This window comes from Pteronotus mesoamericanus, unplaced genomic scaffold, assembly GCF_021234165.1.
Source record: "Pteronotus mesoamericanus isolate MK-2021 breed Mesoamerican mustached bat unplaced genomic scaffold, CSHL_Meso_final contig_220, whole genome shotgun sequence".
In the NCBI taxonomy this organism is placed as follows: domain Eukaryota; kingdom Metazoa; phylum Chordata; class Mammalia; order Chiroptera; family Mormoopidae; genus Pteronotus; species Pteronotus mesoamericanus.
This window is the reverse complement of record NW_026555091.1, coordinates 6,243,657-6,255,832: the sequence shown is the minus strand read 5'-3', so window position 1 is coordinate 6,255,832 and position 12,176 is coordinate 6,243,657. Positions and strand designations below refer to the sequence as shown.

The window sequence follows — 12,176 nt, the reverse complement described above, 5'->3', positions numbered from 1 at the left end:
AGGAGTTGGCAAAGTTTAGAAACTTAAAAAAGTTGACTCTGAAAATATATAAAATTAAAACGTGGCCGCGCCTGTAGCTGTCAGAGGGTGCTTCCCGCTCACACGCACGCTCCCTGCCCACGCGCATCGCGCGGTGAGCCGCGCAGCCCCGGGCGCGCCTGTCTGATCGCTCCTGTGTCATTTCTTACAGCCATTGCCAGCTTCCGAGGCACCGTCCCCTACGGCCTGTCGCTGGAGATTGGAGACACAGTGCAGATCCTGGAGAAGTGTGACGGTGAGTGGGCGGCGGCGCCCGGGGCCGTGCCGACTGCCCCGGGCAGCTCAGGACGCGGGCGCGCTCTGTCCGCGCGCCTCTGGTGCCGCGGCTTTTCCCCGAGTCACCATGAACCGTGTTTGGCAAGACTTGTTTCTTGCATACCTGTTGTTTGGCGTGTGAGAAAGCATCCTTTGGTATTTTTAAAGCTGATGGTATTTTCTCCTGAATATTATTTCCTTACATTCACCAAATGCCAACACAGAAAGCAGTCGAGGCTACTGTATCTGTGGGAGTCCGTGACTCAGTCCCAGACTCAAGGTCCTTTCTTAGACTCTCAAGGGCCGGGTAGACTCCCCAGGACAGGGGGCCCAGAAGTGGCTGCCCCAAGGTGGGCTGGCCGGAGCCGCAGGGGAGGGGTCCTGCCCAGGTGAACTCGGCTCCCATGCGGTGGCCCGCTGTCCCCAGCCCTCCAGGTGCGCACTGGAATTCTTGGATGCGTTTGACATCTTAGTGGAGTATGTTATGTGAAACTGTATGATGATTATTTTTTTTTATAGCAGATTACTCATTAAATCAAGATACCCAATATATTCTCAAATGTTTCCACTCCGGTTCTGCAAAGCATCCTTAAACTTTAGTCCTTAAAAAGATCCCAATGAAATGACTGTTCTTTGTGAATAGACTGAACACAAAAGTCCCATCAGTACATCCTCAAATATTCATTTCCTTCCTAACCTGTTGTCCTGATTAGGAATTTATAATATGATAATATTCTATCATATCAAGGTTCATTATTGATTAAATTGTATTCCTCCCAAACAGAGCTGCTGCATTTGGTTAGAAGCTGGTAAGACATGAGCATTTGTCCTGGCTACTGCAGTTGATACCTTTAAAAATGTAATGTTCTCTATGGCGTTGCCAGATGCAATTTGTCTGTTTCTACTTTGTATGCAGATAAGTATAAAAACTGTTTTGAATTAGTGCCTTAAAATGTGATCCACAGCTAATAGGAACTATCTTGTAATCTAAGAACTTTCTGTACAGTATAATTGGACAGATCTCTCCATGACATTTGTGCAGTTTCAAGAAGTTTGGCTTCTGTTAGAATAATTACTTAAGAGTGGATATATTTCTTGGATATGTTCTTTAAGGGATTTATTAAACCCTAAGATACAGAAATTTCTGATTCTTAATTCACTTTTTTTCTTCTGGTTTTAAAACCATTAGGCATGATTTTTCTTTTTTTACAGTATATCCTTAAAAAAACTTATGAGGAACAAAAATATTTAAACACAAAGTTCAAGTATTTCTTTTTGAAAATTCTATTAATCAAAAAAATTGATTCAGTAGAGCATTTGTTGCATGGTAAAATAATTTCCTACTGATAAATAAAAATGGTTTCTCTACTTGAAACTATAAGTTGAAAATAATACATTTATAAGGGGCTGTATATTAACTCTACATTTACAGAAAAAAAATATATATATTCCTGTACTTGTTTTATAAAAAAGGTACGTTCCCTGTAAGGATGGTGCTGTGGAGCCGATTCAGCACTGCTGGGAGGTTTGGCAACAGGCCTTCCGCTTCTGTTACTTTTATTAATAGAATAAAAGCGACGGTGCTTGGACCCTGAGCTGAGGAAAGGGAGTGCCCATTAATTCTCTCGTGGATGAGACATGGCTTCACCCTCCTCTTTTTTTTAAAGAAATTATTTTGTATCGGTTTCAGGGGTACAGCGAAATGGTTCAGAATCAGTTGCTTTACAAAGGTGTTTCCCGCCCCCGCCGAGCCCTCCGTAGTCACTGCAGCCTGCTCGACTCTGTCCCCTCTGCTGCACTCCCCATCTGGGGCCATGAGCCCGGCTCGGGTCCCGGAGGGCAGCCCAGGGGACAGGCAGACTCACCACGCGCCTGCTGGCCGAGCGTCAGCCTTTGGTAGCCGAGTCTGGGCTTTGTATCCAGGCAAAGAGATTTTGGAAATATATTAAATCTTGTGCAGATTCTTGAATTTCTCTGAGACGTAGCAAAGAACAGATTGATTTGTAATCATTTCTTTAAACTATCACAATGATTTATTTAAGGATGACTATGATTATTTCTTCACAGGCTGGTACAGAGGATTTGCCTTAAAAAACCCAAATGTCAAGGTAAAAAAATTATAACTTCTAACCACAGCTGTGGGATTTTTAAAGTTATTTTACGTCATTTCATTATCCAGTTGAAATTACAGTTGGGACTCTCAGTTGAAATGCCAAGTGGCAATACGGATTTTCATAATTTCAGAAATTCCTTTGAACTTGGATTATAGTTAAGAAATGCTACTGAAATGAGATAATCCTGTGTAGCTCTGGAAATTTGTACTGAGAAGACCTTAATAAGCTCATTATACATAAATAAGATCTTTTTGAGGCGTTAGTTTCACTGAGGGCAAAATTAAACTTCAGACAAGGGGAATACATATTTCAAAAGAAACATTGAAGCAAGATATTGAATCTTTTCCGTAGTTACCGTTTGCAAAGCACTGAGTTGGGGGAGCGGGTTTATCTCAGCGCTGTGTTAAGAGAGCTTTGCGCTTTGGCAGCTGAGACATGGGAAAACCATGACATAATGTGGCATCTTCCTGCCACGGCAGACGGGCGCTAAGACCCGTTGTCCTTGATCTATTTGGATGCCTCTTCAGGACTGAGAGCACTGTGGTTTTTGTTTTACCTTCCATTAGTGTAGTTAATGATTTTGACACTAATCTTTACCTCTGTCTGTGTTCTCCTCCTCTATTCTAATCTCCCCAACCTTCCCCCAATACTTTCCACATTCTCAAATATTTTCTTATGTGTCATGTTCTCTTTTTTGGTTGAATTATGGCTTAATGGGATTATAGATAAGAAATTGTGTGATTTTTTTTCTTTTGCCTGAATTTCCGCCTTTTACCCTTTTTCTGGATGATACAACTTTGTTTAATTACTTTATTTCATTTATTTTAGGTCATTTTAAAGGAAAGCCTGAGGGATGAAAGAGTATGCAGATTTAATTTTTTTTTTTTAACACTATAGCCCTCATTTAAAGTTATTTTTGGACATCTGCTACTCACATGCAAATATAGCTTCAGTATTTAATTATCCATTTAGAACTTGTTTGAGGAAAAATATCTATTAGACTTCTGTTATTTCTGTCATTCTTTTAATTTGAAATTCTGAATTTTTCTTTATTGTAATTACTCTGTTAATCCTACCATATTGAGGCAAATTTAAATTTTGAACAGTATTTTTTAATCAATGTACCTCTTTACTATTGTTTTGTGTATACAGAATTTGCTTATTAAATTTTATGTTATCCTTGGATACATAGCGGTGATAATGTATTCAAATGACATTTGTTTTTCTAAATATTTAATTGAATTTGTCATTTGATTATACATAAAAAATCATTCAGAGGATATTGTCATTTAATGGACGATAAAATTGATGCTCATCTTTTTAATGTTGTTTCTTTCAATTTCCCACAGAGAACAAAGGAAATTTTCTTGTCCCATCTTTTCCCCACAATAAAAAGCTTGAAGCCAGCCTGGCTGCTTTTGTTTAGTTTTTGTTTCATGGGAATGGCAGCCTGGTGATTAGTTACTGCTATGTTTTCATCGAAGATCTTCCACAACACTTAATATACACATTGTCTTAAAATTCAAATTAGTTTTTTTTTTCCTAGTGTGTAATTTTAAATACACACATGAGTGTTTTGGAGAGAAGAAAAAGAGTACCCAAAACAAACAGAATGACCTTTTTTCAAAACCAGGCAATATTGTGTAAAAAATATTTTTCAATATAACATACTTTTTAGGCAAAATTCCTGAAAAATTTTAAAATTTCTGTCATATAAAGATATGTTTTCGAATGAGATTTAATTGTTTTACTTTATTTTTTTTCCCCGATCGCAGACGTCCATCTCTCCTACCTTTGCCCCCCGCCCCCGCCTTCACGCCCACTCCCCTTTCCACTATCACCACATCGTTATTTGTGTCTGTGGGTTATGCACATATGTTCTTTGGCTAATCCCTTAATTTTTAAAAATTATATCTGTTTTAGAGAATTTAAAATCTGTAAGCTAGTGAAGAGTAGAAAAGAAAAGGAATGAGTCTACGCGCCCGTAGAGTTAGCCTCGGGAATGTGGGAGAGATGTTGTTTTCTGCCAGTCCTCATGTTGTTACGCTGTAGGCTGTGTTTTCGACACATGACTTGTGAACCCACCTCGGACAGACCCCTAGCACTGCAACCTCGCTGTTTTTCTCTTCCAGGGTATCTTTCCTTCCAGCTACGTCCACTTGAAAAATGCCTTTGTGAAGAACAAAGGGTAAGAAATGAGTTTTATTAATAGTTGGGGGATTTTCACAGAACCATCACTTATTTTGAAATTTGAAAAGCTTGTTAATTGTTTTGACCGACGAACAAAAAAAAGATGATACCACTGTCCGTGCTGTTTTATAAAGATGAATTGCGCTCACCCGTCGGCGGAGAAAATGAAAGAGCCACGTCTGCGTGTGCTGGTCGGCGGTGGCGTTAGGGCGCCGTGGGGGCCCCCACTGTCCACACGGTGTGGCCGTGGCCCAGCCCGACACAGGGGTTGGTTCGCTTTGGCTTCTGCCGCAGGGAGGGAAGCACGGTGGCCAGGCCCGTCGAGTGCTGAGTCATGTCCCAAACCCCAGGAATGTCCTGGACTCGCCACGGACTGTAAGCAGCGAAGTCTGTCTCTCTACTTGGAGAGAGGACCCTATCCTTGGGTGACCTCGTCACAAAGCCATTATTATGCTTCCGAGAACGCCATTTCTGTGATATTTTTCTCAGTTAAGCTCATTGATTGCCTAGGATTTTTCATACACTTAAAGAGTTTTTCCAGTCTGTTTTCAAAAGGACTTGGGGCAGCTGTGAGGACCAGAGATCACCGAAGTAAAATACCCCAGGATGCAACCATAGAACTGGCTCACCTAAGTGGCTACACTAGCCGGTCAGTGTAAAGGCCACGGATTTGGGCCCCCACGTTAGCTGCCGGTGTCACAAGGAATATGCATGGATCGTTGAATATTTTTTATTTTAGGACAAAAGAAAGACTGGGTTCAGCCATAAAAATTGTATTTTCCCTCAAATAACCGAAAATAGCAACTTTTCTGAATTTTTAAAGCACATTCTAGAGCACGGTAACTGGGATCTTCCAGCTTGAGGTTTACCAAAAGAATTCCAAGGATGCCATTCAAATGGATGATTCTTATATCCACTCTCCATAAAGGCAGGGTATTAAATCTTAGTTAGTGAAATAACTTCCACCCATGGCTGAGAGTCTACAGTACAGCGTGTGTTTCCTAGATGGATGAAGCTTAGAGTCGAGGACACTCTTATACTGTATGTCTTAACTACTTGAAGCAATATCATTGTTATTAAGAGTAGTAATAGTTAGTAACCACGTAACTCAGTAGTTGAAAACCCTGGGCTATTAATTACCACTGTTACTCCCCTTTTAATGAATGGGTGTTCATCAGAAATGTTGTGTCACTATAATCTACCAGAAGTGAGTCAGGCCAAGTGCTTGGTGCTTTGGGAGTACCCCCCGCCCCCCGATGCGGTGTGATGCTGTCCAGCCCCCCCTCAAGTCACCCTGAGGAGAGTCCCCAAAACACGTCAGCCACCAGCTTGTTCTTTCACCTGACCTGTCGGCCCCAGTGATCTGGGCTGGGCGACGTGGAAGCCCCAAGGTCTCTCTACCTGGTTCCATGACGCGAGCACCTGGGCAGACCCCGGCGGCCAGGCCTCTGCGCTCCCTGTGTCTCAAACCCCACCCTGAGATTTTCAGAGCGAAGGGCCGCCCAGCCCCACTTCCACTCTGACCACGGGACACACAAGACGGGAGCCTTTCCGACCCGTGGAAGTCCCATCTCTCACAGCAGATTCGGGTGGGGCAGTTTTTATGAAAATGCATGCCTTTTGCTTTCCTTTTGCCCTGGATTGTAACTGTCTCATATCTCGCCCTCTTCCCTGGGCCCCGAGGAAGAGGAAATGTGGGTAAAGGTGACCCAGAATTTGGTTACGTTTGAGACTCGTTTGGCGGTGAGTGTGCCTGCCACAGTGCAGGATGAGCATCACACAAGAGAACTTCGGGGCAGAGCCAAAATTTATTTCCTTAAAAAGTAAAAATGTTGGAATCGAGACCCTAGATTCTAGGACTGTTAACAGGAAGCAAAGCTTGAGCTGGAAACGGAGGAGAGCTGTCTCACCTGGGGACTGCTTCCCCGGGGAGGGGCCTCGCGGGGGTGCGATGTCCCTGCCTCAGAGTCAGGACCAGCAGCCCGTTGGGCCGCCAGGGCGAAGCGGCTGCGGAGAGCTTCTCCGAGCCACCGGGCAGAGCCCCATTGCAGGGGCAGCTGCTTACGGCAGGCTCTGCGGAGGCTGATTCTGGTTTTGGTATAATTAACCGGAAACAGCTGCCTCCCTGAAAATGGCAATTTTGTGCTTCTTGAAAATTTAGATTTGGGTTGAACAAACCCAAATCAACTTCCCGCAGACTGAATTGCCTTCGTGCCCTTGCCTGGGTCGCTGAGGGTGGTAGGGAGGGGGTCCGTACTTTGACTTAGAGTTCGTGAACGGCGAGGCCCCGCCTGGATTGGTCACTGCTGCGGGGTCCTGACGCTTTTGAAGGTGCAGTGGGCGGCGGCATGTTCCTTGAAAGGCGCTGTTCCCTCCTTGAGCTTGTATCTGATCATTTTGTCATCCCTGCCTCCAAATAGTCATCAGTGAAATCGCAACAGCTACTTCAAACACAGAGTGAGTGCACTACCATTTGAAAATGTCACTTGCAGGCTTGATGCCAAGTCTGTGTGTGCCACAGTTCATGTATTCTTGTTTACTTTCCTCCTGGCTTTACATTTTCGGTTGTGTTTAAGCTCCAGGGGGGAGGGAGACAGTCACAGGGCAAGTGTTTTAGCAGCAGCTTGGAGCGAGGAGAGGAGACGGTGTTGGGGCAGAGATCAAGGCGAGATTTTAGTTCCCGTGAAAACTTAACGGAAGAGAGTGCACCTTCTCCAGACATAACATCGAACAGGGACTGCAGAGCATTTGTGAACTTCATGCTAGAAGTCATTTTCTTGGTTGAGAATCTAATATGCTGTTATCCTCTATGTAGTAGACGTTGTTCTTGGGGAAAACTCAAATGAAGAAGAAAACCCTCATCAATATAGTCGGTAGCATTCTTTTGAGAAGCAGTAGTAATAACCCCTTAATGATTTTAACCTGCATAAAAACGGAAAGAATTTGAGAATAGAAACTTGAGATGAAGAAAAAGGTTATTGTAGGTACAAAGAACAAATTAAGTCTTCTGTTTTTTTCCCCTCCTGTCTCCTTATGTATCTACTCAACAGTGGGACCCCACCTTACTTGATAGTGGGCTGAGTATTTCCCAAGAATAGTTGCTGACTTATAGGAAAGAAATCAGGAGAATATCTTGCCCTGATCGTAGAGAAGGACATTTTGCAATGGGTACTCAAAAATCTGTGTTGGCTTAAGCCCTTAATAAGTCTGACAATGCATGATACCACCACTAGTAGGCAAAACTAATCATTTTCAGGGCTCCATTTACAAACAATAAAAATGAAGCGGTGAGGCATCCTATGGGTGTTTGGTCAGTGCCTGGTGTCTCGTCAGTCTGGGAGCTCACAGCCGCGTCACGCCCTGGGGTCGCAGGGCGTGGAGAGCAAAGGCCCCGTCTGTCCCGGGAATGGGGGCCTGGGGGCCTGGGGGCCTCCCGTCACAGGCAGGGCCCAGGGGCTGGGAGCGCTCAACGCGCTGCTGCTCCCTGCGCCCGCTGTGGCCGGGGCAGAGCTCTTCCGATATTACTGCTTCCCCGCCACCCTCCTCCGTTCCATCTGGATGGCGTGGCTGGTCCCTTTGGGATGGCAGTGCCGTGACCCCCACTGCTCGCCAGTCCAGAACCGGCCCGTCACCGTCCACAGAGCCCAGGGCAGCGACGTGGCTCCCTCCCTGGGGTTACCCTTGGGGGCATTCAGAAGGAAGTGGCCGTCCGTGAGGTCTGCATGCGTACTTCGTTTTTCTTCTTTGATTTCACAGACAGTTTGAAATGGTCATTCCCACAGAAGACTCCGTTATCACAGAGATGACGTCGACGCTGAGAGACTGGGGGGCCATGTGGAAGCAGCTCTACGTGGTAGGTCCCTCCCGGCCGCGCGGTGTCTTCGATAGAGAATTGTTTTCGGAAATGGCTGGACAAGGGGAAGCGCCGGCTCTGCGTCCCCAGCCCTCCTCCGGGAGCCCAGGACGCTGGGCTCGGGGACGGCCGTGGTGCGGTCAGTCCCCGTGGGCGCTGCGCACTGGTCTGCAAGCTCTTTTCATCGCTGCAGGAACGCAAGAGATGATTTTCCTGGCATCTAATGAAGCAGGGTGTTTTACACGGAGCTAGTGTCAGGCTTTCTGAAAATATCTAAATGTAAAGAAGAAGTAGACTTATTTTCAACATAGTTCTCGGACTGGTGGTATTTTATTGTACTTTAATTTGCTGTATGATTCAAGTATACTGAAAGTGTGCAACTGCTTGCCCACAGTCAATGAAACTCTTTAAATCTGCCATGAAAAGGAACGTTTCTTGAATAAAAAAGGGGGGCAGTGTTCTGGGGGCCTGTGTATGCGTACTTATCTGCTTACCAGAACGCATGGCACTTACTGCGTGCCTGCAGGGGGCGCTCTGTGCACGGCGTCCCCTCTCCCCACAACCACCGGCGGGAACGGCAAGCCTGACCGTCCAGCTCGCCAGCGAGCGGGGCGGGGAAGGGAGGCCGCGGGTGGAGCTTGTGGCCAGGCAGCGCTGTTGGAAGGTGGCTGGGCCGGGGTTCTCACAGGGACGGAGCCCTCCCCGGGAACCCCTGGATGTGCAGAAATTGGTGAGGTGGGTCAAGTTCATTATTTTCAAAGGAAGGCATAGAACAGCTTCATCATTTGCAGAGGTGCGTTCAGATCACGATGGTGTTCTTACCCTGACGAAATGATTCGAAGGGCCTGTCAAAGGGTCAGTCCAAATTAAAGAGGGACATGGGCACAGAGTGCCCGTTTTTATTGTTTGTTCCACATAAAGTGCGGTAGGACATTTTATTGAGGCAAGAGAGTCTTCAAAAGCCCCGGAGACAAACCCTTTTGGTTTGGACGCGTCTGGCCGGGCCCTGTGGCTTCAGCGGTCAGTGGCAGGGCCCCCAGCAGGATCGCGGATGAAACGCCCGCGTCTCCGCTGGGCTGGGGCCTGGCCAGGGCAGGGTGGAGGTCACCGGGCTCAGGGCTGGGACGCTGCCCAGGGAACGAAGGCCTCCTTTGAAGATGAAAAGAAATGATATGTTAGAATGAACATAAAATCCAAGTGTTATTTTACTTAAAATAACATTGTGCGTGATGGTGACATGGAAAATGGAACTATGCGAAATGTTCAAATGACCGCCTCCCGATACCCAGTGTGCGGCGAGTAAAAATAACGGCAGTGTGTGTTCTGCTCAGTGCCCAGGCCAGCACTTACCCTTGTGTGTGGGGAACAAAGTTGCATTTCCTCTTGATTGTGCCTTTTCTAGCCCTTTGGCCCTGCTTTTGAGGTGTCGAGCGTCTATTTTGGGGACACACTAGATGGGCTGGAAAATCTTGTGTTGCGAGCTCTAGGAGTAACCTCCTTACCGCCTACTGTTCCGAGCAATAGAGGCAGGAATATTTTTACAATTTCCCCGGGCACTGGGACGGTACTTACACCAGGAACAAATATAAAGTTGACCCAGGAGATGCCAGATTTTTGACCTTGAGCCATACTTGGCTATGCTGGACCTTCTGGGTGCTCTTTTTCCTGACATGCATGTTTCGTGGTGAACGTTTTAGTGTAAGGCCCGTGCTGGAGTGGATCGGGTGCTGCCCGCGGTGTTTTCCAGCAGTCGTACGGCACCTCGCCTCTCCACTGGAAGGTGTTGGATGAGGGCAATTATGTCTCGTACATCATAATCACTATGCAAGACCGACTTGATAGGAGAACACTTAGCATTGAAGCACACAGTAAATGCTTGAGAAATGCTAGTTGCTCTACTGAATACCATTGGTGAAGGCCTAAGTAATGTCCTTTAAAATATCACTTAATGCATCAGTGACAGAGCTGCAAAAAGCTTAGGAGCAGTACAGCGGCCTTCTGTTCTGGGTGATGTGCGCAGCCTTTCGGCAGAGAGCTGTGCATCTCTGCCAAGCAGTCGGACTCTCAGATCTTCGCGGAGACGACCTGTCCTGGGCCCCAGGTTCAGCCGCGGGCCTGAGTGTACATCCGGGTCTGTCGGCAGCTCCAAATCTCACGCTGCTTCCATCGTAGACAGGGAAAAACTTCCCTGTTCTCGGAAACACTCAAAGTCTCACAACTAAATTTCTGCTACATTTCTGATATATTGCAGGGATGTTTAGGCATTGTTTTATTTCAAGCGCTTATTCCTGTACCCTACCTTTTATCATTTAACGTGAAACCAGAAGCATTGGCTGCCTTCTGCGTTGTCTGCCTAGCCACCCCATTTCTAGCGCGTGGTTGCTGGAGCAGCGTTGCATGATGACCAGCTGTCAGAGCAAGCAGCGATTGGGGAGTAATGCTTTCCACTGTGTTGGCTTTAATTGCCTGCAGTCGCGGTTTCAAGAAAGGAGAAAAGAAGTGGTCAGGGAGGACTTCCTGGCAGAGGTGGGGGTGTGGTGCTAGAATTGCGGAGGAGCCGTGGAAAGGGGGAGTGGAGGCAGAGGGCGAAGGAGAGCCTGGAGACTGGGCGGAGTCCCCGAGGTGGTGCACAGTGGGGGCACGGGTGCAGTGTCTGTCTGTGGCGGTCTCGGAAGGGACGCTGGCCTCTTGGGGAGGGAAGCAGTGTCATCAGACCGAGTGACAGTGGGCAGAGCTGCGAGTGTGTGTGTGGACACAAGGCGTGAGTCTACTGAGGGAGAATCTGTCCCCAAGGAGGCAAACACATGGGACGTGCCCCTCCCTTTCCCCTGTGGCCACGCTGCGGCTCAGTCTGGGGACCGGCTACTGAGTCTGTTCATGTGCATGTTTCCTAGAGAAACGAAGGCGACCTCTTCCACCGGCTGTGGCACATCATGAATGAAATCCTGGACCTGCGGCAGCAGGTGCTGGTGGGCCACCTGACCCATGACCGGATGAAGGACGTGAAGCGCCACATCACTGCCCGCCTCGACTGGGGCAATGAGTGAGTAGGGGCCACCACAGGGTCCGCCTCGGGGAGGTGCAGGGGGGAGGCGGCCGAATACCTCAGACACGGCACGAGCTGATATGCAGCATTATCTCTGGAAGATGCTTTATGAGGCTTTCTCAGTTGTTTCGTACAAACTGTCATTGATGGAGCCAAGAGCCACAGCCCCTGGGGCTGGTCTGGGGTGGGGACCAGGCTGTGGTTTGCTCCCCAGTCTCCTGGGTGGCCTGACGCTGGTCCAAGCTCGGGAACATGAACTGTTCACAGGCGCATGTGTTCGGGCTCCTGCTAGACTAGACCTGGTTTCCAGGTGGGCTCTAGGTTTGGCGTGCACAGTTCCTTTGAACACACACCTCTCTGCGCTGCAGCCAGAGGTCATGCTTGCAGTGCACAGGGAGACGCCAGGGTGCGGCGTCCGCAGCCCCCAGGGACGGTCTAAGCAGCGGGCCCTTCCTCAGGGCCGTGACGCCTCTCGTGCACCTCGATCAGCCTCTTTGAGAAGCTGCTTGGCAGAACTCAAGGCTGCTCTTGACTGAGGTTTACTCTGAAAGAAAATGAAGTGACTACAGTAACTAGTAACTACAAGTGAACTAGTAAATCGAATCACCTAAAGCTCCAATCGAGGCTGATGCTGCGCTGTGTAAGGACGGTCGCTGATGTGTGGGAGAGGAACGGGAAG

General features: G+C 47.4%; 1 protein-coding gene across 1 annotated transcript in view; it reads left to right on the top strand.

Moving 5' to 3' along the window:
- Positions 1-12,176, top strand: part of DOCK4 (dedicator of cytokinesis 4) — a 323,634-nt gene that overhangs the window by 145,758 nt on the left and 165,700 nt on the right. The window contains exons 2-6 of the mRNA XM_054571366.1: positions 191-274; positions 2,362-2,402; positions 4,541-4,596; positions 8,355-8,451; positions 11,346-11,494. Coding sequence (XP_054427341.1) covers positions 191-274; positions 2,362-2,402; positions 4,541-4,596; positions 8,355-8,451; positions 11,346-11,494 — 427 coding nt within the window. The remainder of the gene's footprint in view (positions 1-190; positions 275-2,361; positions 2,403-4,540; positions 4,597-8,354; positions 8,452-11,345; positions 11,495-12,176) is intronic.